At 36.2% G+C, this 27,750-nt stretch overlaps 2 protein-coding genes across 5 annotated transcripts in view; both read left to right on the plus strand.

The window, feature by feature from the left end:
• Positions 1-13,001, plus strand: part of LOC136838665 (glycine receptor subunit alpha-4-like) — an 825,852-nt gene extending 812,851 nt beyond the window's left edge. Inside the window, exon 19 of the mRNA XM_067104011.1 lies at positions 10,573-13,001. Coding sequence (XP_066960112.1) covers positions 10,573-10,695 — 123 coding nt within the window. The 3' untranslated portion in view covers positions 10,696-13,001. The remainder of the gene's footprint in view (positions 1-10,572) is intronic.
• Positions 13,002-26,749: 13,748 nt separating this feature from the next.
• Positions 26,750-27,750, plus strand: part of LOC136838666 (solute carrier family 49 member 4 homolog) — a 72,546-nt gene continuing 71,545 nt past the window's right edge. Inside the window, exon 1 of one of the 4 annotated variants that reach the window (XM_067104016.1) lies at positions 26,750-26,835. The gene's annotated coding sequence lies outside the window, so the exon portion shown is untranslated. Of the gene's footprint in view, positions 26,942-27,750 lie in introns of all 4 variants that reach the window. The other 3 variants (XM_067104017.1, XM_067104014.1, XM_067104012.1) reach the window with 3 other exon arrangements.

A 27,750-nucleotide genomic window follows, 5' to 3' on the forward strand; every position in this document is an offset into this window, starting at 1 on the left:
TCTGATCCAGCCGAATGTGTTGGCGATATAAAAACTGAAGACTTCATTGAGTAAAATTCCAAAGACAGTAAATCGTACTTTTTATGAAGCTGAGAAGGCACGCATTTTGGATTCAGATTAAAATACTGCAACTTCCAGGCAATAATCACACATTAGGAATTAAAACCGGGTCAGACTCCTCCCTCTTCTCATTTAATTTTTAGTTGTATGTCCATTCTTCTCTCTCTCTCTCTCTCTCTCTCTCTCTCTCTCTCTCTCTCTCTCTCTCTCTCCGAATCTAAGCTCTTGTATATGCAGACTTATTGCATTAGGCCTCCCAGTGCATTACCCATTTACAATATGGTTCGCATTTTCTTACTTTAGCTGTCTCTGTTGCATTCATTCTTTCAGTGAACTTGTTTTCTACACCACAACAAAAGAATGTTACAAACCCAGTGGCGAGCCATATGTAGATCCCTCGATGTGTATTTTCCCTCACAGGTTGATTCCCTGGTGAGCATTTGTGTTCAAGTTGGAATATATGCATCTATGGTTAACAAATTAGCTGGAAATAGTGGCATTGGATAGTAAATGTTTTATGTCTGAATATTTGTTTGTTCATAGATTAGCCGAAGGTAGTTTTGAAACTAGTTCGAGCTAAATGTACTCCCCAGAATTGTCTAAATAAACACTAACTCTGTGTGTTCTTATGGTAAAGTTTAAGATATTCATCTGTACGTGCTTTAGATGCTCTTTTCATGCGAGGAGGTATCTGATAATTGTTCCTACATTATGTAACATTTAGTGCTAATCACTTTAATTTGAAATGTGAAGAAATGTGTAATTTTTGCGATTACTGTACATCTTCACGCCATTTAATTTTGCAGCAAAGGACCTACGTATGTATTTTTTGTTGATGAATAAGATGGGAATTGTTGTGTAATTAAGATACAGTCGTTATTTAGATCATAATTAGCACTATTACGCTTCGTAGGCGTTCCAAGATGGAAAGAGCCCCTCTATCAGGATGGCCAGGAGTTTTGATCGAATTTCCAGGAATATTCTTTTCTGTATTAAATTGACAGTCTTGTTTTATATACTATATATATGTGTGTGTATACGTGTATACATATATATACAAAAATAATATAATATGATATATAATATAATTTGTCATATACACCGTGGCACTTTTTATATTCACAAACATTAAGCTACAAATGCCGTTTGATATAAAATTCAGTCAACCTCGGAATAAACACCGAAGAGGAATTTATCAGTGGTAAGCGATCCGTCACCAGGTGGACACGAACCCACCGATTGGTTGGGGGATCCACGACCTGTCAGTGACGTTGACCACTGGGCTATCTCCACCCGGTGACGGATCGCTTATCATTTATAAATTCCCCTTCGGTGTTTATTCCGAGGTTGACTGACTCTGGTACTGTCCAACATTTGTAGCTTAATATTTGAGAGTATATATATATATACATATAAATATATGTAAATATATATATACAGTATGTATATATATATATATATATATATATATATATATATATATATATATATATATATATATATATATATATATAATGAAGACAGGACCAGACACTCAAACAACAGGCAAATTGGAGTAACAGAAAGGCGTTCTTTCTTCTTTATCCATTTATTGTTACGCCGACGTTTCGTATCTCTTGATACATCTTCCAGGCTGAAAAAGCGATGAACTTAAACAGTACTGTGTATTAACACTAAAAGGTATACACATTATATACTTAACACCATGTTAAATGACAATTAAAAAGAAAAAAAAGGACAACCTTTAAAACACTCACAAGATATTTAAAAAAAATATTTAAGTGCTTAAAAAGGAACAGAACAGCAGAAGAAGGCCGGGGCCAATACGAAAAAAAAAAAAAAAAAAAAAAGACACCTACCCACACCGGTAGTGTAAAGCAAACTGACACAGACAAGCAATGCAAGGAGGGGAGAGGGGGGGGGAGTATAAATAAAGAAGTTACAGCAGGTAGTTAAGCGATGAACAGCTGGGTGGAAGTTGATTGGTGATTAAGGGCAGGGACAGTTAATTTAATCATAATAGATTCAAGTGTGGTTAACTCTTCCACGTATCGGGTTCTCCCCACAATACTAAAATCCTTGGCATCTACATGTGTCTTACAAATTTTGCTGTGATTCCTTACATTGGACTGCTCGGGATTGGATAATCGACAGCCTGTTCTAAAACTAACTCCTTGATGAGAGGAGATTCGGACTTTTAGCAGCCTCCTGGTACAACCGATGTAAGTGCCGAGATCACATCTAGGACAATTATATTTATAAATCACACCGGAAGTAAACAAGGGGCTAATCTTGTCCTTGACATGGAAAAGAGATGCAATGGTTCGTGGGTTTACTGGGATTAACTTGAGATTGAGAGCGGGTAACTGTCCGTTGAATAACCTGATACATTTTTTTCCGAAATCTATTGTCATGTAAAAAAGGGAATCTTGCATACAAACATAATTTGGGGGCACTATGGACTAAAGGGGGTGGGGGTTAAGTTTCAAATTAAGCAATTTGTTGAGAGCTCTGTGGGAAATCACTGATGGGTAGTAATTACTCTTAAAATAATCATTGAGGATAACCACCTCAGCATGAAATGCGGACCAACTTGAGGTCAGGTTAATGGCTCTATGAAGGAGAGTGGTCAAGGAATTCATTTTAAAATTGTAAAAACACGAGCTATAAAAATTCGTTCCAAGGCCAGCAGTATATATATATATATATATATATATATATATATATATATATATATATATATATATATATATATATATATATATATATATATATATATATATATGGATAGGTAGATAGATATATGTACACCCGCGTGTGTATGTACTGTAGATTATTGAACTGAAAATGAAAAATTATAAAAGGTGACGACATTGAGGTCACTATGGAAATTCGTGAAGAAATGCTGATGCTAAGAAAAGATCCTCAAATAACAAAACAGAGGTACCTAGGTATTCCTTTGTTCATTTTGTTGATTGGACATTAAATATATTTTAAAATCGCTGTTGCGCAGTGTGCAGTTTTATTAGAATCATTACTCGGATATGTTACTGATTCACTTTGTTTATTATTATTATTATTATTATTATTATTATTATTATTATTATTATTATTATTATTATTATTAATTTACGTTTTATGTTTTCTTGTACTGTTATGACAGTGCAAGTATGGCGTTTAAATATGATCCTTCAGTGTGTAATCAGTTCTGTGATTTGTAACTTGTAATATTTCAGAATTCATACTTAGTTGGAGACAGTGCTAAGAGGTTTGAAGAGTTCACACAAAAACAGATACCAGGCGCGAAATTAGTGGGGTACTGTGCATCCAAGATGGTGAGCTTTTAGAAGATTACATGTTAAATACAAAGCGAATTGGAACTCATTGCCATAGCTTGCGATAGCCTATTCATTCCTGCATTTTATTTGGCATCTTTTTTTTTTTAACAGAGATGGAGTTATTGTTTTTATTTATTATGCTGTTTTGTTTTGTTTATCTTCAAAAGATGCGACATGTGTGTATATGTGTAATTTAAATGAATAAGCCATAGGTTTTCTGGCGACTTTATCAGACATATTTCCATAAATGTATAATAGAAAGGTCAAGAAAATTCATTCTGAAACACAGAAAAGACCATTCAGAAAAATATTAATGTATGCCTGTATGTATTTATGTATGTATGTATATATATAATATACTGTATATGTATATGTATATATATATATATATATATATATATATATATATATATATATATATATATATATATATATATATATAATAACACTCTAGAAAAGTGAGGGTTATTTGGTAGCCCTCCCACCTTTGTAAAGCGAGTTTGGGATTCTCTTCCACATATGCTTTCACCGTAGCAGTAGCATCTACAAATGGAATTGAAAAGATGGTGCACTTTGCTTTTTCTGGCTACAATGGTTTCAAGGACTTCGCTTTTTTTCACAAGAGATGAGAGAAGACATCTCTAAGGTACTAACCCATTTGCATACACAGTCCTCTTTGTTCACAGAAGGTGCTCAGTTCAATATACCCTCAAAAACGTTATTCTGCTGATTATATTTTTTCATTTCAGACTGTTTGTCTGTATCTAGCCATTATGTCAATTGTAAATGTGCTTGGTTAAGTTTCGTTGAAGATATATACATTTGTGCAAAGTTCTACCTACTGATAAAACTCTTGACCTTTCATCGCAATTCATATCCCATAGTTATAAGAAAAACCCTAAATTACTTCAAGGCCCTTAAGCATTTAGAGTATAGTTGAGAATACTCTTGAAATATGTAAAAGCTAAGAATTATGGGAGAGCTACGCGTTTCTCAGAACGCTAATTTTCACGATGCCTGTTAGCCATTACATACAAAATATCAATTGCCATGATAGTTTTTGCTTTTACATTCCAGTTTTTCTCACGTTTTATTTTGTGTCTGTGCTTCTATGTTTTCATTCCCCCGTCTGATTTAGGATTCTTATTTTTTAAACTTATCATTCTCCATCGGTTCCTTTATAGTGTCTCTTTAGAAAAATAACATCGATTGCTCTTCCAGTGACTGAAAGATCATTGCCTTATTAAGGCCATAATTAAGGCAGGCAGGAGCACTTCCTTATGGGAGGAGGGATGCGTGGGTGGGGGATGGTGGTAGGGGCGGTGGACTAAAGAAAGTATCTGTGCCAGTCAAATGGTCAGCCTGTCAAGGATTTCTCATTTATATGCATAGGGAGCGGTGCCTTCCTTTTTGTCCTGATGTCCCTGTGTGTACTTCAGTGCCAGTCTTTGTGAGGCTGGTCTGTTTATTCCTCTCTTTTATCGTTGCAAATTTTGGATGATTCGCTCCTCTGCAAAGATTTCAGTGGATGGTTTCTTTCCTACGCAAGTACAAGAACTCTGTGATGAAAATTCCATTGGCTGTCCCACAAATCTTTTTCCGTAATGAAAGAAAGAAAGATAGTGGAAGAGAGAGAGCGATGATTACCCAGCCTTTGAAGCGAAAGGAAGAGAGAGAGAAAAAAGAGAGATTTGGAATCGGAAGCTGGTTCTAATAAAGGCGGCCGTCTGATATCCTTGGTTACTTGAATGACTGACAAAGGAGAATAGTGTTTCAAGGAATAAAGGAAATGAAAACTGTTCTGTGAAAATGCGTTTCGAAGTGAGTGTAGTTGGTATGACTACGTGTTCCTTCATAAAATGTTGTGTGTAAATGGAATAGAGATGGAGAGGCAGAGAGAGAGAGAAAATAAATGCGACTCATTCCTTTACTTAAGAAATTGGCGGAGCTTTCAGCTATTTGAGTGAACCCAGTTATATTTGATATCTGTCAAAGAGCAAAAGTTAACATAAAAGATTATTAGAAGACAGTATTGCTCTGAATGAAATTAAACAACTGTTTGATGAAGCGGTGGAATGGCTTCCCTCACTGAACTGGAGGGTGCAGATTGAAACGAGAATTTTATTGATGTGATGTGTTCATTACCGAACAAATGAAGGTAATGAATTACGCAAGTGAGAAAAAAGCAATTCGTCGGATTGATTAAGTAAACCAGAGTTAATTGGAAAGAAGATGAAAGCTGTTGGTATAATGTGAAAAAGGTACAGAAAAATAGCACATGAAAGCACGCGTACATGTACCCTCATATAACATACGAGCACTTTAAAGTAAATAACTTTGGGAGTAATTTTGTGTTGAAAGATGAATATAGAAAGGAACGGCAATCAGACATATGGTAAAGCCATCGGGGTTGAGGATGAACTAAAATACTTGAGGGGATGTTAAGATGAAGAATTTGCACGTAATTGTCACTCACTGAAACCCACCAGGCATAAATGAAGTCAGTGTAAATGTATGAAAAGGAATAAATACAGAATCAGAGACTGTAGGAAAAGTTCTAGTATAGCTGAGAGTGGACAGCACTATAAAATGTGGTTGCTGTTCACGAAATACTTAGCGTCATTTAATTTGAGGTTGGAGAGATATGGAATCCAGCATGATAGAAGAGAATAGAATGAGGAAAGGATGCTAATAATGAAATAACATTTATGGCAAGAATGATTGTTCTATGTTAGATTGATTTTAAATTTAGTCTTTAGCCCAAGCGCTGAGTGATGAGTTAATGCCACTTTGTTAAAATTATTATGAAAAACATTTAAACAGACATTACATTGCATTTGAGATGAGTAGGCCTTTTTATGTTAGCAATATAATAAAAGTTTTCTGGTCAAAATAGTGTACCTAGGCTTCACTTAAAATGCAAACATTGAAAATAGGATCCCTTGAGTGGCTGCCATGACAGCAGTAGGAGTGGTATAATAGCAACAACCCAAGGCTTCTAAAATGGGCTTGCGAGTAGTTAACGGAACCGGTAGCCTCGTATATCATCTCATTAAGATTTGAATGAATTTGAAAATTAATAATAATACTGTAATAATACAGAATCTTTTATAAGATGTGCTTTTTGCGACTCGCTCTTAACGTTGAAAGGGACTTCAATTACTACAGCATTTCCAAACTTCATTGATCACTATAGAGATGGGAGCATCCTCCCATTGCAGAGGTCATTCAGCATAACAATGTTAAAACTAAAACATTCGTACTGAAGAATGTAGAAAGAGAAGACTCTATCTTTAGCACATGTGAAAGCAGTTGTGATATGCATTACCATAGTTTGTTTATTAAAAGTTTACCAGGCTTCAATTAGATTTCTGCTATCGTAATAATAGTAACAAGACTATAATATTTTTTCAACTTCTAAACTACTGAATATATTTTAGAGTTCTGAGTTCTCTCAGGTTGCCAAGATGCTAATAGTAGTCAAGATTTTTAAACGAGATACTTGCCTAAGAAGTGTCAAGCGAACAGTCATAGGTTTCTATGAATCATAGTAAAATTACTGAGAGATTTCCAGTGAAGAAAGGCGTTTTGAGATTTGCAAATGTCCCCCGTCTTTGTAAGCTTACGAGATCCCAGTTGTTCATTTGAATGCTCTCCAGGATGGTAGTTATGTCTTGACACCAAATAAGATCAGTTTTACAAATGACCTTATACGAATTCGAGTCAGATAGTGGTACTAAAATAGGATCCGCAAGACCTAATAAAAGACACGTGGAAATGAATGAACGAAAGACTCATTGTGTCACGCTCACGCATACGTTAATAAGCGAATAACCCAAGTTTTTTAATCCTTCAACATAAACAGACATTGTTTTATTCTGAAGAATTCAAGACGCTTTTCAAGTCGGTAGATGAAAATATAAGTAGAGTATTTGAAACAAAGTTACGAATGAGAATAAGAATATGCGAGGGAATTGAAATCATCCCAATTCGAGTAAAGTTGTCGAAAGTTTAAAATTTTTTTTTACACTGGTTATTATCGGACGTAACCAAGCTTATTCCTAGGATTCGTGCAAATGAGGTTATTGACTTGCCTCTTAGCCATCATGGTGGCAAACCATATTCCGTGTTTCAGATGTAAAATTCAAAGGGGAAAAAGAAAAGAGAAGTCATATTCCCAAAGGCTCTCCGAACATGACGAATAGGAGTCCTGACTTCCAAAGTGTTCTCATCTTTAGATGCGCTTAATAATTCGAACTTTAATGGGATGGGAGTAGATCATCATTTATATGTACATATACTACTGCAGAAGGGAAAAAGTTCTACAGCCAGTATCTTATCGAAATCCATGTCTGTATGTACGTGCGTATCCAAGCCCTGAGTTGTATTTTCTGTTACCGAGGGCTACTAGAACATCAATGCTGCTGTACTTAAGAATGCCGTTGCTTTTCATTCTTAGACGCTAGGCCAAGGGAAAGTTTTATGAGCTATACCTTTGTACTTGGGAAATAACGTGCCATGTACAGGCCCCCTCTCCCATTGTAAGTTAATATTTGACTTGCTTCGTTTACTCCTAAGTAGAGAAACCCTTTTCCCTGTGTTTTTAAGAGAGCGTTTTGTTTTCTTAAGCATTTTTGTAGCTATGTACAGTATGTGTGTGTTTATGTGTGTGTGAGAGAGAGAGAGAGAGAGAACTGTCGTGACACCTACCATCGCATTTTTCAGTGTTGTGTAATTAAAGTCTGGATTATACAATAATGCCTGTAAAATAAGAGCTGTGAAAGCACAGAACTGCCGTCATAACCTCTTCGGTATCTGCACCAACAAGGTTCGCTTAGCTTTTATTCTTATGGCAAACTGGAAACCTGACTTTTCCCATTTGAGCCCATAATTAATGTTTTTGTCTAGAGCAAATGTTATGAAGGACATTGCCATCGTTATGGAAGAATTATATATCAGAAATTCTTATTAGATATCTGTTGAAAATGAATTGCTATTAATAGAAATATTACATTCAGTGCTACAGCGGACAAGAGCAACAGTCCTACTACTCGATGCATCGTAATAAAAGCTAAGCAGAAAGACGAAGTAAACACTCCGAATCTGGGTCCGTATCAGTTACTCCCAATCACCGACGCAGAGTTCTTTCTCAGCTCAGTGACGCCATTCATCCAGGCAAAGCCAGACTCTTACATCAGATATTTACAAGCTAACTTCTGGATGGTTCATCATAAACCTGGTTAAGGCAAATGAAATAGGCTGTGGCTTAAGTAAAATACGTGCTGATATAAGTCGGCGACGAGACAAACTGAGCCAATAGCTTGCATACTTTATTTTAGTGGGGCAAAGTTTGGAATGTTTTGCATAATTCATTTGAGGGGCCTGGTTTGAAAGATTCCTCAAAGTCTTCACGGGAAACGTGAAAGTTTTCCAAGGTCTTCCAAGTAAATCTGGTCTAGTTTGAAGCTATTAGATTGTTTTCTGTGAACAGGGGATGCCTTCATGATTATTTATTGGTACTTAGAATATGGAATGGAAATTTATGTTCCTTACAGATCTCCCCTCCGTAAAATGTTTATTACGATTAATGTGTTTTTAATGGCACCTTATGTATAGCAAGAAATAATGGCTTCATAAATAGACTGGTATTAAGTGTTTTAAATTATGGGCTGTTATTATCAATATTCACATAAGCATGTTGCCTCTTGCTTATAATAATTTGTTGGAGCAGCAAAGGTTGTTACAGGTCATTGCATGTACAGGGTTCTACTTGGCGATTACATAGATTAGAGAAAATGAGATTGATTAAAACTTGCCCATTGGACTTTTGTATTTCGACTTTAATCACTTACAGAAAACCTTTCAAATTAATTTGCGCTTTAATCAGATAACATGTTTCTGTCATTTATTCAGTTGTTAAACATTTTTTATACACATCCACATTTTGATGTAGGGAAAATTCAAGAACTGCTGCATTTACCAAGGTACGAAAGCAAAATCGTAGCCAAACAATTCTAATACACACACACATACATATATATATATATATATATATATATATATATATATATATATATATATATATATATATATATATATATATATATATATATATATATATATATATATATATATATGTATGTATGTATGTATGTATGTATGTATGTATGTATGTCGGTGTGTTGATGAGTGTGCACGTGTGGAGAAAGAGCAGTCAAGACTATAAAAGCTGGAAAAACAAGGCAATGACTCTTTTTCAGGGAATTTGACATTTGTCTTGATTGATTCTAAAAATAAGATATGGTTATTTAGTCTGTTCCTAGTAAACAGGAATATCTCGAAGCCCATATAGAACTCTACTCTATTCTCACTACTGATAGTTCCATTGTCTGTATTATCTGTTACTTTGCTTATGACAGTTTCTCTCTCTCTCTCTCTCTCTCTCTCTCTCTCTCTCTCTCTCTCTCTCTCTCTCTCTCTCTCGATATAATTTTTTCAACTCGTCTGTATCAGTTAGCGGGATATCTCAAAACCAGTTGATACATTTGACTGTATGTGGCCATGGAAACCATCTCGTTATCTCTGCCGTTTTGAATCATTTTACCCTTAAAAAAACGGCCAGTCTCGCACTACTAGCTTTGGTAAAAAGAATGTTTTTCTTAACATTCAAGTTTTCTTGCGGATCCCCTCAGTTCACCAATTCTGGTGGATATACAGTTCTATCCAGTACTGTATGTGCTTACAGAGGTTTGCATTGGCAAAATATGCTTTTTACCTAGTGCTTTTGTCTTTATTGTTTATGATGGTAATAATCAACGAATGATAATCAATCCTATTAAAAGATATGCAGAATAAAAGGAAGTTCTTAAAAACTGGTGTGTTGAACTAAGAACAGCTTAAGAGTGTGTTACTATTTTTACCAATACATCTTCACTGTCCTTCAGAAATAATAATAATGGTGAGGTAGGTTGCACCATTAATATATTTCTAAATTATATAATTTCAAAATGTCTTTTGTGATAAGGCACTCCGTGTGTTATATCGTGCATATATATATATATATATATATATATATATATATATATATATATATATATATATATATATATATATACATGAGTTTGTGTGCATCGTGATAGATCAACGTCTCACACTTGTCCTCTCTCCTTCACAGAAACACGGTCGACTCCGCGAAAGGGCAATTCTGATCGACCGCGTCTCTCGCATCCTGTTCCCCGTCTCCTTTACCGTCCTAAACATCATCTACTGGAGCGTGTTCGTCATCGAGTGGGTCTGAAAGAGCGTGACCTTCTGTCGGCCAGGTCGATGGCATACCTCCTCCTCCTCCTCCTCCAGTACCAAAGACTGTTGCTGCGCCAGTTGACATATCATGGCGACGTCGGGAATGATTCCGCTGGCGTGGAAAAGCACGGACGGGGGAAAAGTGGTGACTTGATTGTTGCTGTGAAAATGTGGTGGTTGGTTGGGCTGTAAAGTGGATAGCTACAGATGGACACAGAAAGGAAATCGTGTCTGTTAGAACATAAATAAAAGGGAGTTTATTAAATCAATCACGAAGTAAACTTAAGCAAATAGTTTTTGGTGTCAGTGTGTGATTCTGCACTTGATCTCTTTTGCACATGCGTAAGTAAATCGAGGGATCTTTCCTGCACAAGTCGAATCAGTGTCAGCACGAAATTTATGTAAAGCAGTGGTGTAATTATGTAAAAAATTAATCAAATGGTTGGTGGCAATAATGATATTAATGAAGAATAATTATTGGCGTTAAATTTTCCTTTGTACCTTCAGGAATAGCCATAGTAAACGAACTGCTCTCTCTCTCTCTCTCTCTCTCTCTCTCTCTCTCTCTCTCTCTCTCTCTCTCTCTCTCTCTCTCTCTCTCTCTCTCTCTCTCTCTCTCTCTCTCTATCTTAAGCAAATGATCGTAAACGTTCTGAAAATCAAATGATAATCGAGAGTGCTTTCACAGAACAATAAATGTGAAGACTGAAGAAATCGTAGGCATAAGAAACTTTTTCAGTCACCAAATACTGACGACAATGCACTAAGTCAGACTCATCAACAAAGCTTCCAGATTGGAACCTGGAAGTAGGCTTAAGGAAACTAAGAAGAGCATCCAGCCACTCCCCTTCACCCCTTTACTCGTAATGACAGAATGGCACACAGGCGTCTAGAACAACGCAAGATTCACAATGAGATGAGAGTAAGAAGGGCTTTTGTTTTGCAAACCGAATGAGTGTTCCATATCCGATTCTAGTAATATATTTTAAGGTTAATGTAGATTGCACATGGTATTAGCCTACGTGCAGCATGTACATTGTAAACTTTTCAAACCACTGTGATGTACATAAACATGAGGGTTCCATAGTTGTGTAGGCCTACGTTTCCATTTCGCTGTGCGAACTCGTGGTGTCTAAAGAGTTAACAGAATGGTGTCTAAATAGTTAACAGAATGGAAAATGAAGATAAATATAGCCCTCATCACGCATGATACATTCTCTCACTCAAGATGCATAATATAAAGAGGAGGTTTTAAGAGGACAGTAGATTGATGTCCAACGAATGTTAACGTTGGTGAGTCAAAATGCTGCAGTTTACCTAACAATTTACAGTGAATGAAAGAAAACGACTTTTATGCCAACGGTAGAAAATGTAGTTTCTCCTTTGGAACTCTATGTAAATTCAGTTCGGTAGTGCTTAAGACTGCATACATCGACCCTGTGTCAAAACTCAAATGAACTGCTTGTGTAGTCCCCATCCCATACTTGATGTTATCACGGAAAAAGACGGGTGTAGTTCTTATGAAGCCATTCAATCAAGACGTTTGCGGAGGAAAACAGCTCTGTGGTCGCCTTTTGACTTTGAATCAGTCTTGACCACCATACAATTTTTTCATGTCTGCAGGGGCACTGGTTGTTTCCATCAGTTACATTGTTTCGGTAATAATAATAATAGATGTATATCATACACATACGCTTTTGAGATAATTGACTGAATTTCAGCAAGTACAGGAACTTGTATTCTACAAATTACTCTGAATGCTGCATACTTTCCTTAATGTCTCAACTCCTATCATTCCGTACAATATCAGGAAGTTCATGTTTCATACTTAGGTTTTCAGAAACTGTTGTATATATCGTTATGGTGAGGGCAGCGTAGTTTTATGTAGTTAATGGTTCCTTTTTCTAGCAAAGAAGCAAAAAAATTATCTCAGTAACTGAGGATAGCTTTGCATTTTTATTCATTTATATGTTTTCTCCATGGTAAATTATGTAAATGAGTACTATGGTTTTCTCGCCAAAACATAATCGTTTGAGATTTTTTATTACTTCTAATGTAGGCAGATCTACTTTTTTTCTTTTTCTTTTTATTTTTTTCTCAGGTAAGGTTAACTGGCTTGCTTGGTTTCGTCGCTACTAAGTTCGTTCTCTCCTTCATGAAAGAACATTTTCGTGCTATCCATCTATCAGGGCGGCGAAGAACTGCGATTTATTTTCTGTTGCAGATTTTTTTTATTATTATTATCTACTACAGAACTGGCTATAGTCAAAAGGCAGACTTCGAGACTGATTCCCCCCCTGCAGAAATGAAGTCTACTTGACTCTTCTTCCTCTCTGGACTTGGTGTGGGATTTATGCTGACACTTACTTTCCCTGTGTCAAAATTTTAGCCATGTCGATATGGAAGGTCAAAGCAGCGTGGGTACCAGAAATAATATAAATTCTTGAACACTGGCAACTTAGAGAATCTCCATACCTTCACCGCGTATGTAAAAGGAACGCAGTTATATGGGTTATAAATCTAAAGGAAAAATGCTTACACCTATGTTTGTGAGATTAATGAATAATAACTAGAATCCTTTTGTTTAATTCAGAGGAAATTTTTCATATAGTACGCTAAATGGCTATTTAGGTAATATTAGCAGAAATACGAAGCATTCCAAATGACGGCTAGGATTTCACATTTTTTCGTACAATGGTTCTCTAAATATGAAAATGGTTTACCTGTGTTCACTTGCTCTCACGCAGATACACTTTTTATATGTGTGTGTGTGTGGTTTTTCTTTGCTAAATTTGTCAGATTGTGTATTTTATGTTTAGCTATATAAAGGACCTGTTATGAAGACCTAAATGATACCTTTGGGGCTTTAGACAAATATCGCAAAAACTGATGTTGCTTTCTAGAATGATAGACTAATAATCATTTCTTGAAAAAAGTTTTATATATTACTAATAAATATTAACATTATTGTAATAAACGGTCAACACTAAAAGATTTACATTTCCAGCATCAAATCCTGCACCAGGAGCCGACATTCTGTTCAACTAGGAAAGATATTTTGCTCTTGAAGTTGTAGTTAATAGTGTATGAAATCTCTAGTGTAGATTTTTGTAATGCATCATATTTATCCATTATCGGTGACGGAGTAAAGCATTAGGGACTTTCCCCGAATTTTGTTTTTATATTGTAGAATATTTTGATAGATGTTGCATTTGTTTACTTTTTTCCAAGAAACGTAGAAGGTTCTTCCGTAGGCTTTAATTCTTTTGACCTTCATCGGTTATTCATATGCATCCATTATATTATTCATCGTGATGCATTCTGATTTCATGTTTCCAGTCACTGTTTCCATTCCTTCCGCAACTTTGATTCTAAGTAGCTTCGTAAGCCTTTCAGTTTTACTGAAATTTGACAGAGCGGTTCTGCTCTCATAAATACCTGAAGAAGAGTTTGATGTTAATTATCCATTTGTTCTTGAAGACTGGTTAAAGCGTTTCACGTTTTCTTGACATCCTGTTCAGTGCGCGAATGTTAAGAAAACGCCCTCAAAGATTGGTTAAAATTACTTTAGAAAATTTAGGAAGCCAACAATGCTTTTGACAGCCCAAAAGAAAGTCTTGCTGAAAAAACTGAGTGGTCCTTTTTTTAAGCTCTTGAGAAACTTGAGAAAACTTTCAAGGCTTTTTAAGAAATTATAGAAAGTAGATGTGATGGGCCATACAAAATCCATGCATAAAGTTTTAACAACCAAAAAAGCTGTGAAAAAGAAGTAAGGCCAGTTTTATGGAAACGCTTACGAAAATTCACAGTTTCAGGACGTTTATCAGGGAAAAATAAAATGAACATTCAGATACTAATCATAGGATAAAAAGAGTAAGGGCGGCCCTTTTGAAATCGACAGAATTTTTTGACAGTGCTACGTACCAAAGAAATCTAAGAAGAAAAATTTGACAGCATTGAGGAAGCCTTTAAGAGAATCCGAATAGGTAGGACATCCTTGTGAATAGTTTAGGGAATTTAGAGAACACCAAGAAATCTGAGGTTCAAACACCAGTCCGCTCAGTACTAGTAGAAAACGGCGATTGTCTGGTTTTGGATTAACCCGGCCGTATGCCAGCATGGGCCCTTGAACGGATGATCGTAAATGTGGTAAGATTTGAAAGGCTTTACGAAGCTTGATGTGGACCTTTGGAATATGGCCAACCTACAGCCAATCGAGGAGGTCGTTACAGTGGTTTATTAGTGGACCGTAGGGAAATGTTGAAAAAAGCGTGGAGTAGCAATAGCAAAATCAAAGTATAATTTTGCCCATCGCTGAAGGAAAATTTGGCAGAAGTCTGGCGGGTTTGTAAGAGACGTAGAAAACCTTAAGAAACCTGAAGGAAAATTCATGTAAGGGAAGTTGGTACAGCCTGAGAGATTCCCCAAAACTTCCTACAGCCTGTAGAGATTGCAGGATGAGGGAAAAAGTCCAAGTGGCTTATAATAAAAACATAGGAGGCCACCAAGAAGTCAGAGTATAGCAAGAGAGAGCTTCCAAACCCAATTGCTTAAAAGAGGCTTAAACTGTGGTGTTAAGCTCCAGACTGCTACTAGGAAATCTCTCGGACATAAAGGGAAACATCCTTTCCTTTGAAAAGCCAAGTCGGTCAGGGCTTAACCGTGTGAAAATAACTGAAAATTATTACTCTTAGAAAGAGTTTTTTTATGACATTCAAATGCCAGTCGTAAGACGAAAACTTGTTGTAAAGGAGTCATTGAGATGGGGACAATTTCAGACTGAAAAGAATATCATCTTTTATGCTTACAGAGTGTTTGAAGTTGAAAAAAAAAATAGTTGACAAGACTTAAAACCGTCCGTTTCAGAGGATAAGCCTTGATCTAAGACACTTAGTTCTTGCTCAATCTTAATTTTATAGGGATAAAAATCATCCATGCACACATGATTAATCTAACAGAAAGCAATGTCCATAAAGAAATGAAAAATGATAATTCACTTGGCTCATAGGGCAAATACCTTGGGAATACGTTCGCGAAAGGTACCGTATGTAGGGAACATAGCAATTTTGATTATGAGACATTGGATATTAGTACTTATTCGCAGCTTGTGCACTGTGCTATATACAGTATAGAAACTTGACTTAACGTGGTGTCTGGGATCGGTTAACAAGCCAACTGACCATAAGCAGTGCTTAATACAGAAGGTGCTTTCATTATTCGGTAGCATTCCATGTGAAGTTTGAACAAAAGTGTGAACGAACAGCATTTATTCTAAGCAGTGAGACAAGACAGAATCAAAATTGTTCCACGTCTTCAAATCCTGTTTAACCTTTTCAGTCCGTGAGCATTTAATCACCCTTTATCCGGTGTGGTCATTAACTCGTACTAGCATGTAATAGTTGAAATCATTTAGAATTTCTTAGACAGCGCTGTATATACATTGCTTTTATATTTCCGATGTTGGAGGTTTTGACAATCGTACCATTTTAACATTACAGTTGAACCGTTAATCTTAATCATTCTTTTGTAACTGTTTCCTCGCTTAAGTAACCTAAGCTTCCATGCAGCTAGGCTGTTCATTTCACCTTTACTTATTACAGGAATGCTAACATTGTTTTGTTCGACTATATCCCAAAGACAACAGAATTAAAATGTTCTTGCATCGTGACTTCTAAAAAAATAAGTTATAAAATTCAGTATAATTAACAGGTAAAAAGTTTTTATTTTTATCAAATGCCTTACAGAAAAGATTTAAATGTTTTTTAGTCGTTTTGTTTTCAAATTGCTCAAGTGATATCATGACGGGAATGATGAACCATAACTCTATACAAGAGTCTTTGAAGCGCTTCCTAATCAGTGATAACCCAAAGCCACTTACATCTTCTGACCTAAAAGAACGCCAAAGAATCAATGTGCTTCAAGTGGACTTCGGTACATGATGACACCAGATCCAGTTATTAAGGAAGGAAGAAAAGAAGAAGAAAGCGCTGTCTTCGCCTATTTCTGTCCATTGGCCAGTCAGATAGCCGCAAACAGTTGACGTCATCAGTGGAGCTTTCTGGGTAGCCAATCGCCTCACACGAATTTTACTGTCTCTACTCGAGTATGTTCACGTCACGCATTCCATTATCATTCACTTAATATGTCACCATTACGACCCATACATCCGAATGTGTAATCATCACGAATGTTCTGCACTACATACACATACATATATACATGCATTTCCCGTATCATACTCAGTGTATATTGATATATCAATATAGTATTTTTATATATAAAATCTAAAAAAATTCTGATCATTTAGTAGGTAGGTTTAAATATCTGTCTTTAAACAGTGAATGTTTTCCGGGAACTCGCTGTAAATATAAAAATGTGTAAATGAATGAGAATGTATCAATAAACTGAGCCCTTTTCTTAGTAGAATTTGTCAAGGATATATATATATGTATTTCTATATACATATATTATATGTATTGTTCATATGTATATAATCATTCAATGGTACGACTCATGTCAGATATTTAAGATAAAAAAAAAAAATGCTTATTCGTGCTCACTCCTGCTTATCTAGCCCAACGTCAGCAACCACAATCCCATTATGTACCATCCCATACAACCTAATCCCTAACCTATACACATCCACCCCCACACCCTTACCCATACACCCCCATCTTCCACTTATTTCACCAGGACAATGTGTGTGCATCGGGCGCCTCCTCAATAAAAACTATTTACTGTTGTGTTCTTTCATTTTTGTATCCCTTTTTAAAGTACCTAACTCGGATAGTGATTACTGTAAGACATCCATACTTAATTTTCTGAAAAGTAGTGAGAGAAAAATGTTGCTCATTGCTTGTTTTGAACGAAGCCCCGAAGGGTAAGGCTGAAGTTAATACGTTAGGTTAAGCTAGGCAAATGAAGGCAGCATGACTATTTAGTATTATATACCTAAAAATACACGCACTCCGGAATGGCCGAAATTGACTTCGGTTGTCGGAGAGCATATTGTGAATGGGGAAAAGGCTTCTCCGAAAGCAGATGTTTATTTAATATCAAACGAGAATGGTTCCTTCTTGCGGTGAGATGCGTGCGCCAGAAATGTGCGGTGGTCTTATGTTTGCCCCGTCCTCGTCGGGTCGACTTACCCTGGTCAGGCTGCAGTACTGTGGGTCATGCTTAAATAAGACACAGGTGGTAAATTTAACAATGATCTGTATTAACTAAAACTTACACAAGGGCCCAAGTATCTAAGGAACTTAAAATTAAAGTAACTTAGCGGTAACCGGCCGCAACGACGGAATAGCGCGAGGCGATGGGCAATAACAAGTCATTGCCAGAGTCGGAAACCTTACAAAGGCGTTTTGTCGTGGGCACGCGGCCATTTCTCTCACCCTACCCCATCTCGTTTTCCCCTCAGGCATGACATTGGTTGATCTCTCTTACCAGGGATATTTGACCAATTGTAGGTCAGACATACCCACACCAAAAGTTAACGGCTTTCGGGGGATATTTTGGGGGCGGGTGTTTTTCCTCACGCCCTGACCGTCGGAACAGCAAAATGTCTCCTTGTCCTGCGCCGCCATTACAGCTCACACAATCTGAGACCTCGGGAAATTGTGACGAACTTTCCGGAATGGTTCCTGTTTTTTTTGTTTTTAATGTTTGAAAAGCTAAGTATATCCTTAGTTTAACCAGACCACTGAGCTGATTAACAGCTCTCCTAGGGCTGACCCGAAGGATTAGGTTTATTTTGCATGGCTAAGAACCAATTGGTTACCTAGCAACGGGACCTACAGCTTATTGTGGAATCCGAACCACATTATGACGAGAAATTAATTTCTATCACCAGAAATAAATTCCTCTCATTCTTCATTGGCTGGTCAGGGAATCGAACGCTGGGCCAACAGCGTGCTAGCCGTTAATTCTACCCACCCTCCAATAAGGAACTTTTTAATGCTTGAATATAGGGCGACATTTAAGCGGGGCATCCTTGCCTTACAGTTCTCGTGACTGTAAAAACATCTCTCAGCTTTCTGTTTGTTAAAAACTGTAGTAATTATCATATACTCTTTTCCATCCAGCAAACTCATATACAGTTCATAACTTGGCCATAATTTTAGATGAATGCTTGATTCCAGTCTAACCACAGGACCGCCATACAACTCTTATGACTTGTCACGTTAGTAACTCCTTCCTCAAGGTAACAATGAGAGACAGGTTCTTCTTCTTCTACTTTTAACGTGCTTTTTCCCATTTTTGTATGGGGTAAAGTCATCATCGATGCCTTTTTTGAAGGACTTTTGATTTGGTATTTTGGAGGGGTGTGAAATCATAACAGAGACCGTAGTCTCGATCGGCTGCCCTGCCTGACATCTTTTTGGAATTGGTAACTGTCGTTTTTCTTAAACCCCTAAATTAAAGTCTGGAGCGTATGTTGTTATGTATCATACCCGACAACGTCCAACGGCCTGTATTTCTTCCCAGCAGCGAGAAGTGTAACAATGAGAGACAGGTAAACTTCAAATATTTCCCCTCAGAGTTCCTTTGACTCTTTATGAGCTGAACCAGTGAAATTATATCCCAAGTCATGTGGCGCCTTCTCTGTTGAATCATTCAGAAAGTCAGGTGCTCTTTCTCTGGTTTACCAGCGTAAACTGACCCCCTCAACTGTTTGCATCCAGTGAGGAAGAGTATGAGTCAGGTTGCAATAAAATCTGGTTGGAAAACCACAATCTTCGCCGACAAAAATTTGCGTTGATCTTGTAAGTTCTACCCTAACGTCAAAAACTCGTTCTCCTAATTCTAGGAAAGACAACGATGCTGCATATTTTATTTACATAACCCTCTCCAACTCGGTGTTAAGAAAGCACTGGTGACGTATCTGTTTCGTTCTGTTTTCATCATCATCGCCACGTGACCCAGAGAGCTTCCGTGAAACTCTGCCACTCACGCCTTCCCTATGCTTCATCTTCCACAAAATCCACTCCTGTCCTGCCTCCTCATCCAAGTAGGTATGGGTCCTTCAACTCTTCTGGTGCCCACAGGAGCCCATCTGACTCTTTTGCTTACTGTTCTCTCAGGTGTTGTGCGAAGGACATGTCCATCAATATCTCATTACATAAGGAACATCTCTGAGTTCCCCTATGGTGTCATTTCTAGCTCTTGCTCTCTGACTCCAAACATTCTTCTTAAAGCTTTATAATACAGCTTTATAATTATTCTCTTTTAGTATTTAGGAATGCTATTGCAACCTTCCCTCTTCATAGATTATGTACATGGAAAGAAGTTCTTGCCTCATGTGGTTACAAAAGTTTATTTCATACATACAATACACTTCAGTATAACATAATACTTTGGATTCATACTTTTACCAGCGATGAGGCTGCCCCCAGTATAATTTAGTCCAACAATTCTGTGCTTTTAGCTTAAGAAAATCTCATTTGTTAGGCTCTTAAGAATATGAGAAATTTTGACAGCAATCACGCAACAAATCTGTTGATATATTTGTAAGGGCAATGGTTGAATGCTCAAGCCATTATTTATCCAAGATCTGCTTTCCCAGGTGGTTATTTATATATATATATATATATATATATATATATATATATATATATATATATATATATATATATATATATATATATATATATATATATATATATTATTTCAGCCGTGTTTTGATGTGATGCTTTCGTTATCTCTGGACCATCTCTCTTCGGAGTTCAAACCCCGGGCGAGCCTGAATTCTTTTTTGCCGGGTATATTGAGTCACATTACCTTTTTTTTTTTTATCTAAGCACTGAATTAGGTACCTAGTAATTAGACTGAACGGGGTACGTTGCAGCTAGGGAGCAGAAGGCGGCTTGGGGATAGCAACCTCATCCCAAAACCCTTGTTGTTCAAGAACTAGAAAAGGCGCTTGGAAAATATATATATATATATATATATATATATATATATATATATATATATATATATATATATATATATATATATTATATATATATATTTATTATATATACAGTAGATATATATATATATATATATATATATATATATATATATATATATATATATATATATATATATATATTTATTATATATACATAGATATATATATATATATATATATATATATATATATATATGTATATTTATTATATATACAGTAGATATATATATATATATATATATATATATATATATATATATAATATATATATATATATTTATATACTGTTGTATATATATATATTCAGAGAGAGAGAGAATTCCTCTGCGTAATCTACACATCTAGACTGAGGTAGTCGTTATCGTCTTTTACGTTATCAAAATACTTTGCTCCCTCCCTTTTCAGACGTAGTATGCATTTTCCTTGTGATGCATCGGCAGAGTCCTCCTCTCATCAGCAAATATCGTTAGATAGTACAAGGTTTTAAATTGCCACAAATGCATTAGTATTTGGATGACAAAGCGTGGGTCAGTTAGTCTGTATGTGTGGACTTTGGGCTCTCTTTTTTTTATCTTCTGAAGTTTCGTTTTATTTGTTTTATCTTGCGGAGTATCTTTTTATATTTTAAGTTACCCCCGTAGAGGGTTAGTGCCGTCAGTGCACCTCGTAGGTTCTTTGCATCGTCCCTTCGGCCCCTAGCTGCAACCTCTTTCATTCCTTTTACTGTACTTCGATTCATATTCTCTTTCTTCCATCTAACTTTCCACCATCTCTAACGATTGTTTCGTTGCGTAACTGCGAGGTTATCCTCCTGTTGCACCTTTCACTTTCCCTTTCAGCGTTGAATGACCTCGTAAGCCCCAGCGCTTGGCCTTTGGCTTCAATTCTATATTCCATTCCTGTGTTTGAAGTTCGTAACAGAATAAGATAGTTGTAGACAGGCAAACGAAAGCCAAACGGAGCACATGCAGGCAATGTTTTATTAATTTATTTTTTTTTAGTTCTGCGCTCACATGACTCTTTAGTCTTGTCATCAGTGTCGTTGGCCCCGATGCAGTGACTTAAGTACATATTTTAAATGGAATGAGTCAGCCTAGTGAACCACACTACTCAACAGAAGTTGTCACTGCTGTCGTTAACCTGATGTAGTTGTTTTGTCAGATTACAGCTGAAATTTCGTCGGTCAGCCCTCAAAAATAAATTCACTAATATATGATAAATTTTCAAGAAAGACAATTTGTTTATTATTTCCATGTTTGCTCAGGGTAGGAATTGATATTTAATTCACAGTAATCTTTACTGTACTCGAGGGGACCTCCGTGTTACTCCAAAGTTTGCTAAGTCAGACGTGCTTCAAGCTTTGGTTTTAGAATTTTTTCGAAAAACATTTTATTTGCTAAATAGAGACTTTGATTTTTGAAGAAAAGAAAATTATTTGTCCAAGGAAGAAAATCAAACAAAGAATAATTTTATCTGCTGAAGGGTTTTCATCTTAAGGATGTTCCGTCAGCCAAAGAAATGCTTTGTTTATCGCAAGGCCAGTTGATTTCGGACTCGAAAATAAGTCGTCAGTGTTGTTAACTTAAGAAAAATGGGTTATGTTCTTGCAAGAAAACCTTCAGCAAGTCAAATACTTTTTCTTACTCATAGAAACTTTTGTATTTGACGAGATAATAACTCTACACTCTTAGGGAAAAAAGTTTTTTAGTGAAAAGGAATGCTTACTTGCAGATAAAAATAAAAAACCAAAATTGTAAATAAGAAAATCTTGTCGTAAAAAAAGTTGGTTGACGGTGATAAGAAGATGTGATCGCCAAAGAAAAGTTAAGTTTCAGTGGGGGAGACGATTGACTTACGCTAAGAATGTCAGTCAAGAAAAAAAAAATGTACGACTTCGTGTAAATTTTACTAGTCTGCTGAAGAGAAAATCTCTGATTAGTTGAGGAATACTTGTCCTCAAAGAGAACCTTCATTTTATACAAGGTATTAAATCCTGAACACATACGCACACATGAATATATAAAAAGGCCATGGGGCTAACGCATAGTAAAAACAGAAACGATGTATAAATATATATTATATATATATATATATATATATATATATATATATATATATATATATAATGTATATGTATATATATATACAGAAGCATATGTCTATATACATACACATTATACATATATACATATACATATACATACAAACATACATTTATATATACATATATCTAACGTGTGTGTGCACGTAATATTATGCTTTGCCTGTCTGTTATTGCATTTTTACAAGATTTACCTTCGTTTCCTTTGAATATATATTATATATATACATATATATGTGTATATATATACAGTATATATATATATATATATATATATATATATATATATATATATATATATATATATATATGCATGAATGTATGTCTGTATGTCGGTGTGTGTGTGTGTGTGTGTTTGTATGATATCAAGGGCCACAGAGTGCAAGATCCTTCGCCTTTCATGCGTTCTCAACAGAACTTGAGTTTTGCTTGAGAAAGACCTTGCACTCTGTTTCACATACTGAGCGTGGGACGATATATATATAGATATATATATATATATATATATATATATATATATATATATATATATAGATATATACAGTAGTATATATATGTGTGTATAGATATTTATATGTAAATATATATATATATATATATATATATATATATATATATATATATATATATATATATATATATATATATATATATATATATATATAATCATATGTGTATAATCATCACCGAGTGTTAGAGAGCCTTATGAGTAAGTCTCTTTCCACTTATTGACACGAAGAAATTGTAGGAAAGGTACCGGAAATACATGACTAATGGAGATATGGGTTTCCGTTCTTGATGCCACTAAACGAATAGCGGCGCAGACGTTAAGTATTCTATTAATCCAATGACGATAAGTGTTTTTAAGGCCACATTATCATTGCATGAGGATGGGAAGCCTATTTCACTGATTTGCAAGCATTTTGGATCAGTCAGTGATCAATCAAGATGAGTTGCATGCAGCTCTCTGAGCCATAAAAATCACGCTACTGTTATCTGAGAAGCAATTGACCGTTGATCTTAGCAAATGTCGTGTGTCAATGACTTTGTCTCATAAACATGTTCCTTCTGCATCTGGCAGTTTGGTAAATGTTTCGATAAGTAAAGTATGGTCATCTAAGTGTGCCATACACAAAACATTTAACTGATTTATGGTTAACATTAAGCAGCACTTACACGCTTCCTCGCTGTCTTCGGAGCGTTGTTCCACATTCTCAAGCAATAAGTGGCCTTTGGTCTAGAAAATAACTAGTGCGTAGTATTTTGATGTCAATTAATAATTGCTTACACCTGCGTCAGGTCTGCTAATGGGTTAAAGTGGTGTATGACATCAAAGTGTAGAAATCACTACTTCTTGTAAAGTTATCAAAGAGCTATGCAGAAAAACACATCCATGTCACTAACCCACTTTTACACTAGATTTCTTTTGTTAATTATACAACAACAGATCACAGCCTCCATAATCTAGTAGCAGACGTTGACCCTAATGTCATAATAGTTGTTATCGGTCACAATAATGGAACGATAATTTCATCAGATGACCATGGTTGCACCCAGTCAGTAGGCAAAATATTCAAGCCTCGTGTCCGGAAGGTTTTTATTGTAAATGAACAATTCCTTTTGCACCGAACATTATAGCTGGTTGCAGATAGTATTATGATGTAATGCTGGCTGCTCAGACTCCACATTATTGTTATTCAAGGTCCAGAGAATACCTATTATTGGAAAAGAAGAAAGTTTTTATGTCTTTTCATGAATACGCTACAGATCTACTAACTGGATGGTCGTTAATAATATTTTTCATTTTCATGCTCAAATTAACGTAAGAGGACGTGTAATCTTTTGAGGCGCTAATTTTATTGTTACGTATGCTTGGATGTTAGCGTCCTTGTAACTGAATGTTTTCCTTCAACATGCATGTGCCAAACATACAGTTATACTTTCCACAAAGCACCCTACTTTATTGGAAGAAACTCTCACTGGTATTGTGGCTTGATGAAATGTTAATAAGAGGACTTTTTTGGAGACGTATCCATCCTCTTTATTCTTATGTTGTGTGACAGAAATCCTTCAGTTATCTTGTTAAGTTTTGCTATCGCGTGCGGTCTTATTCCTATGGCCTAGTTATCTTTATAGGAAAGCATTCCTTCCAGTTCATTTAAACAGTCAAAATTAAGAGCCAGTATCATAATGTTATCATTCAAGTTCGTCCTCAGTATACAAAAATTATATTTCACGAATGGAATGATTTTGAGGTCATGACGATTTGAATTGTGCCCAGGTAAATTATAAGACTATTCATGATAATTTTGATTTTGGGGATTTAGAACCTTTACGCAGCTATTCGGACAAATGCTGGGACAGGCAACTGATTTTAGTACTCTACATTCAGATGTTTACTTTGGCTCTCAGTACTTCAGCTCTCATTCGTCACAGTGAGGTTCCCAGTTATTGCTTGAAAACTTCTATCTTTGCCACAACTATCACTTGTTCAACTACCCGGTCGTGGAATCTTGTATCATACCCTTCTATCACTTAGGTTCCCTGTCATTCACACATCTCTTATCCATCGCCCTGAAATCTCTTAACCATCAGGATACCAGCGGCAGTGACTCAGACTCAAACCAGAGTCGAGCAGAAACGGCCATCACGCACGCCGTTCGTGACTCATCGTTAAACAAATATACGTAGATTTCTATAGGAGAGAGATGGGAGTTGACGATACAGATACCATATCGTCTAAACTGATGACTACCATTGTTTAAGTCCAGTTAATCTCTCTCTCTCTCTCTCATAGTGAGAAGACTGAGACGGATATCCCACTGCAAATCTAGCTTCTCAAATAAAAGAATCACCAAAAATAGTAGTTTTGCTGAAAAATCCTGCTATTGGTCCTTAATTTCCTAATTCACGCCCGCCCGCGCGTACGAACACAACACGCGCACAAAGACGCCTTGGTCACACTGCTTCACGAAGCATATGGTTCCAATTTTGGAACAGCATTGTCGGTACTCGATTGCCAATTTCCACTTCTGTATTGTGAATCTGGCTCCAAATTAATGTTATGTGCATTCTATTTAAGATTACGCTGCTCATGACGTAAGTGTTTCAGAGAGAGAGAGAGTTTATTTTTGAGACTTTTACCCGAAGAGTAAAACAACACTTTTAGAGTACGTATAATCGGGTACAATTCTAGGTCACTTGTTTAGTAGTATGTTCACTAAGTAGAGTTGAAATTTCTATATACAGGACGTAATTTGTTGTATCCTATCAAGGCTTTAAATTGTACCGGAGTTTGGTAATCTGAAAGCAATTTCATCCATCCAGCAAAATTCATTTGAACGTCTGGGCTGCTCACTTCGCCTTTTATCATGGTATATATTTCGTAAGATGCGTTAACTTGCACTTTTTTCCTACCGCATCTACTTGTCCATTTTAATTTTTAAATTGCAATATTTGCAAACAAAACTATCATAGATACTAATGCAAGCATGGCATGCCATGTGCCCCTCGGATGTTTCTCTCTACGATAGCGCTATGATACTTCAAGTGCATTAGCCCTGAGTTACTCGTACAAACCATTGAAAGAATGAGAAATCCCTGTAAATAAGTTATGCCAGTGCTTTGTACCCAAGATTTCGACTTTGCGTAAAAAATACATTCGAATTTTGTAGATAAGTTCATAAAGTCGAAATCCTTGTGCTTTCACAGTTTATATGGTGGGGTTTATGCGGCTATATGTTATTCCAGACTCATTCCATCGTATTTTGACTATTAATTACCATCACCTCTGTTTATAATTGAATTTTACAAATATAAAAACTTGGGTCTTCTTGCAAATGAGTACGTAGGCGGTAGTAAGACTTCATTAAACTTCGATTTCAGCAAAACCTAATCCAAGGTCATTTAATCCTTGGCCGTGGAGCCATATTCAAGGGCGGCCAACACAATGCCCTATAGATAAAACCGAAGTAACATTATTAGAGGCAGAGAGATACGGCGTGATTGTCAGCGGGGAACAAACAACCTTCACGGGTAGATGCGGCTGTCAGTTGTTTCTCCGGTATCCTCGGTGTAAGGTGACCGTGGCATTTGTAATCGAGCTTCGTATTTTAAAGTGTACCGATGTGATAGTAACTCGCAAGCGCATTTGTTTAGTGTATGGGTTAATATCTATTTACCAGTGTAAGTGCATGTATGTTTGTAGTACAGATGTAGAAATGTGTGCCAGTTGTACACAGCCTGATACAAAATCCACATTTTTCGAGGAAGTTCACCCATCGCTTTATTACTAAAAGTGTTAAAGTCTCTATTTTTCCTTTTATTTTGAAATAGGAATTTTCTTCAGCACACACTAACACAAAAATACGTTCGTGTTACATTCCCACCTAAAGAGAACTGCTGAACTTGAGCTGTGTCATGGTGCGTAATTCAGATGACTCACAGTAAAGATTTAAGAGCTAAGTCTTATACGTAGGTGTATGCATACATACATACATACATGCAGACAGACATAGTTATATACATATATACATATGTGTGTGTGTGTGGGGGTTTTTCTTGACAGAATACAAATTTTACAGAAACTGATACCAGCGAAGAAAAGTTATTCATACCCTGTAACTTGTATCCTCGCGCACTCCCTACCTTCCTTTTGAATATTTGCAGCTTGCACGGTACACACAGTTTAGAGGATTTTTTAAGCTGTTAAGTGGAATGCAACAGAAAATAACCTAGTTTACGGATAACCAGAACTGAGGTTGTTCATCCAAGGCCGTAAAGAGCGAGTTCAAAGTCCATAACTCTAATGCAAACGAAAAAGCAAAATAAAACCATGCTTCCAGTTCCACTGAAATTCTAAAATCTTCTGGACTCACCCGGAAGATGTGCTCTGTAAAGCCTAAGGGTGTTTACTGAAGGCCAGAGGGCGTATCAGAACTGAAAGACGCTTGCAGCTACTTTGGAAAGGTTCGAGAATGCAGGAGGGCTATCAG

Source organism: Macrobrachium rosenbergii, chromosome 5 (assembly GCF_040412425.1).
Source record: "Macrobrachium rosenbergii isolate ZJJX-2024 chromosome 5, ASM4041242v1, whole genome shotgun sequence".
In the NCBI taxonomy this organism is placed as follows: Eukaryota; Metazoa; Arthropoda; class Malacostraca; order Decapoda; family Palaemonidae; genus Macrobrachium; species Macrobrachium rosenbergii.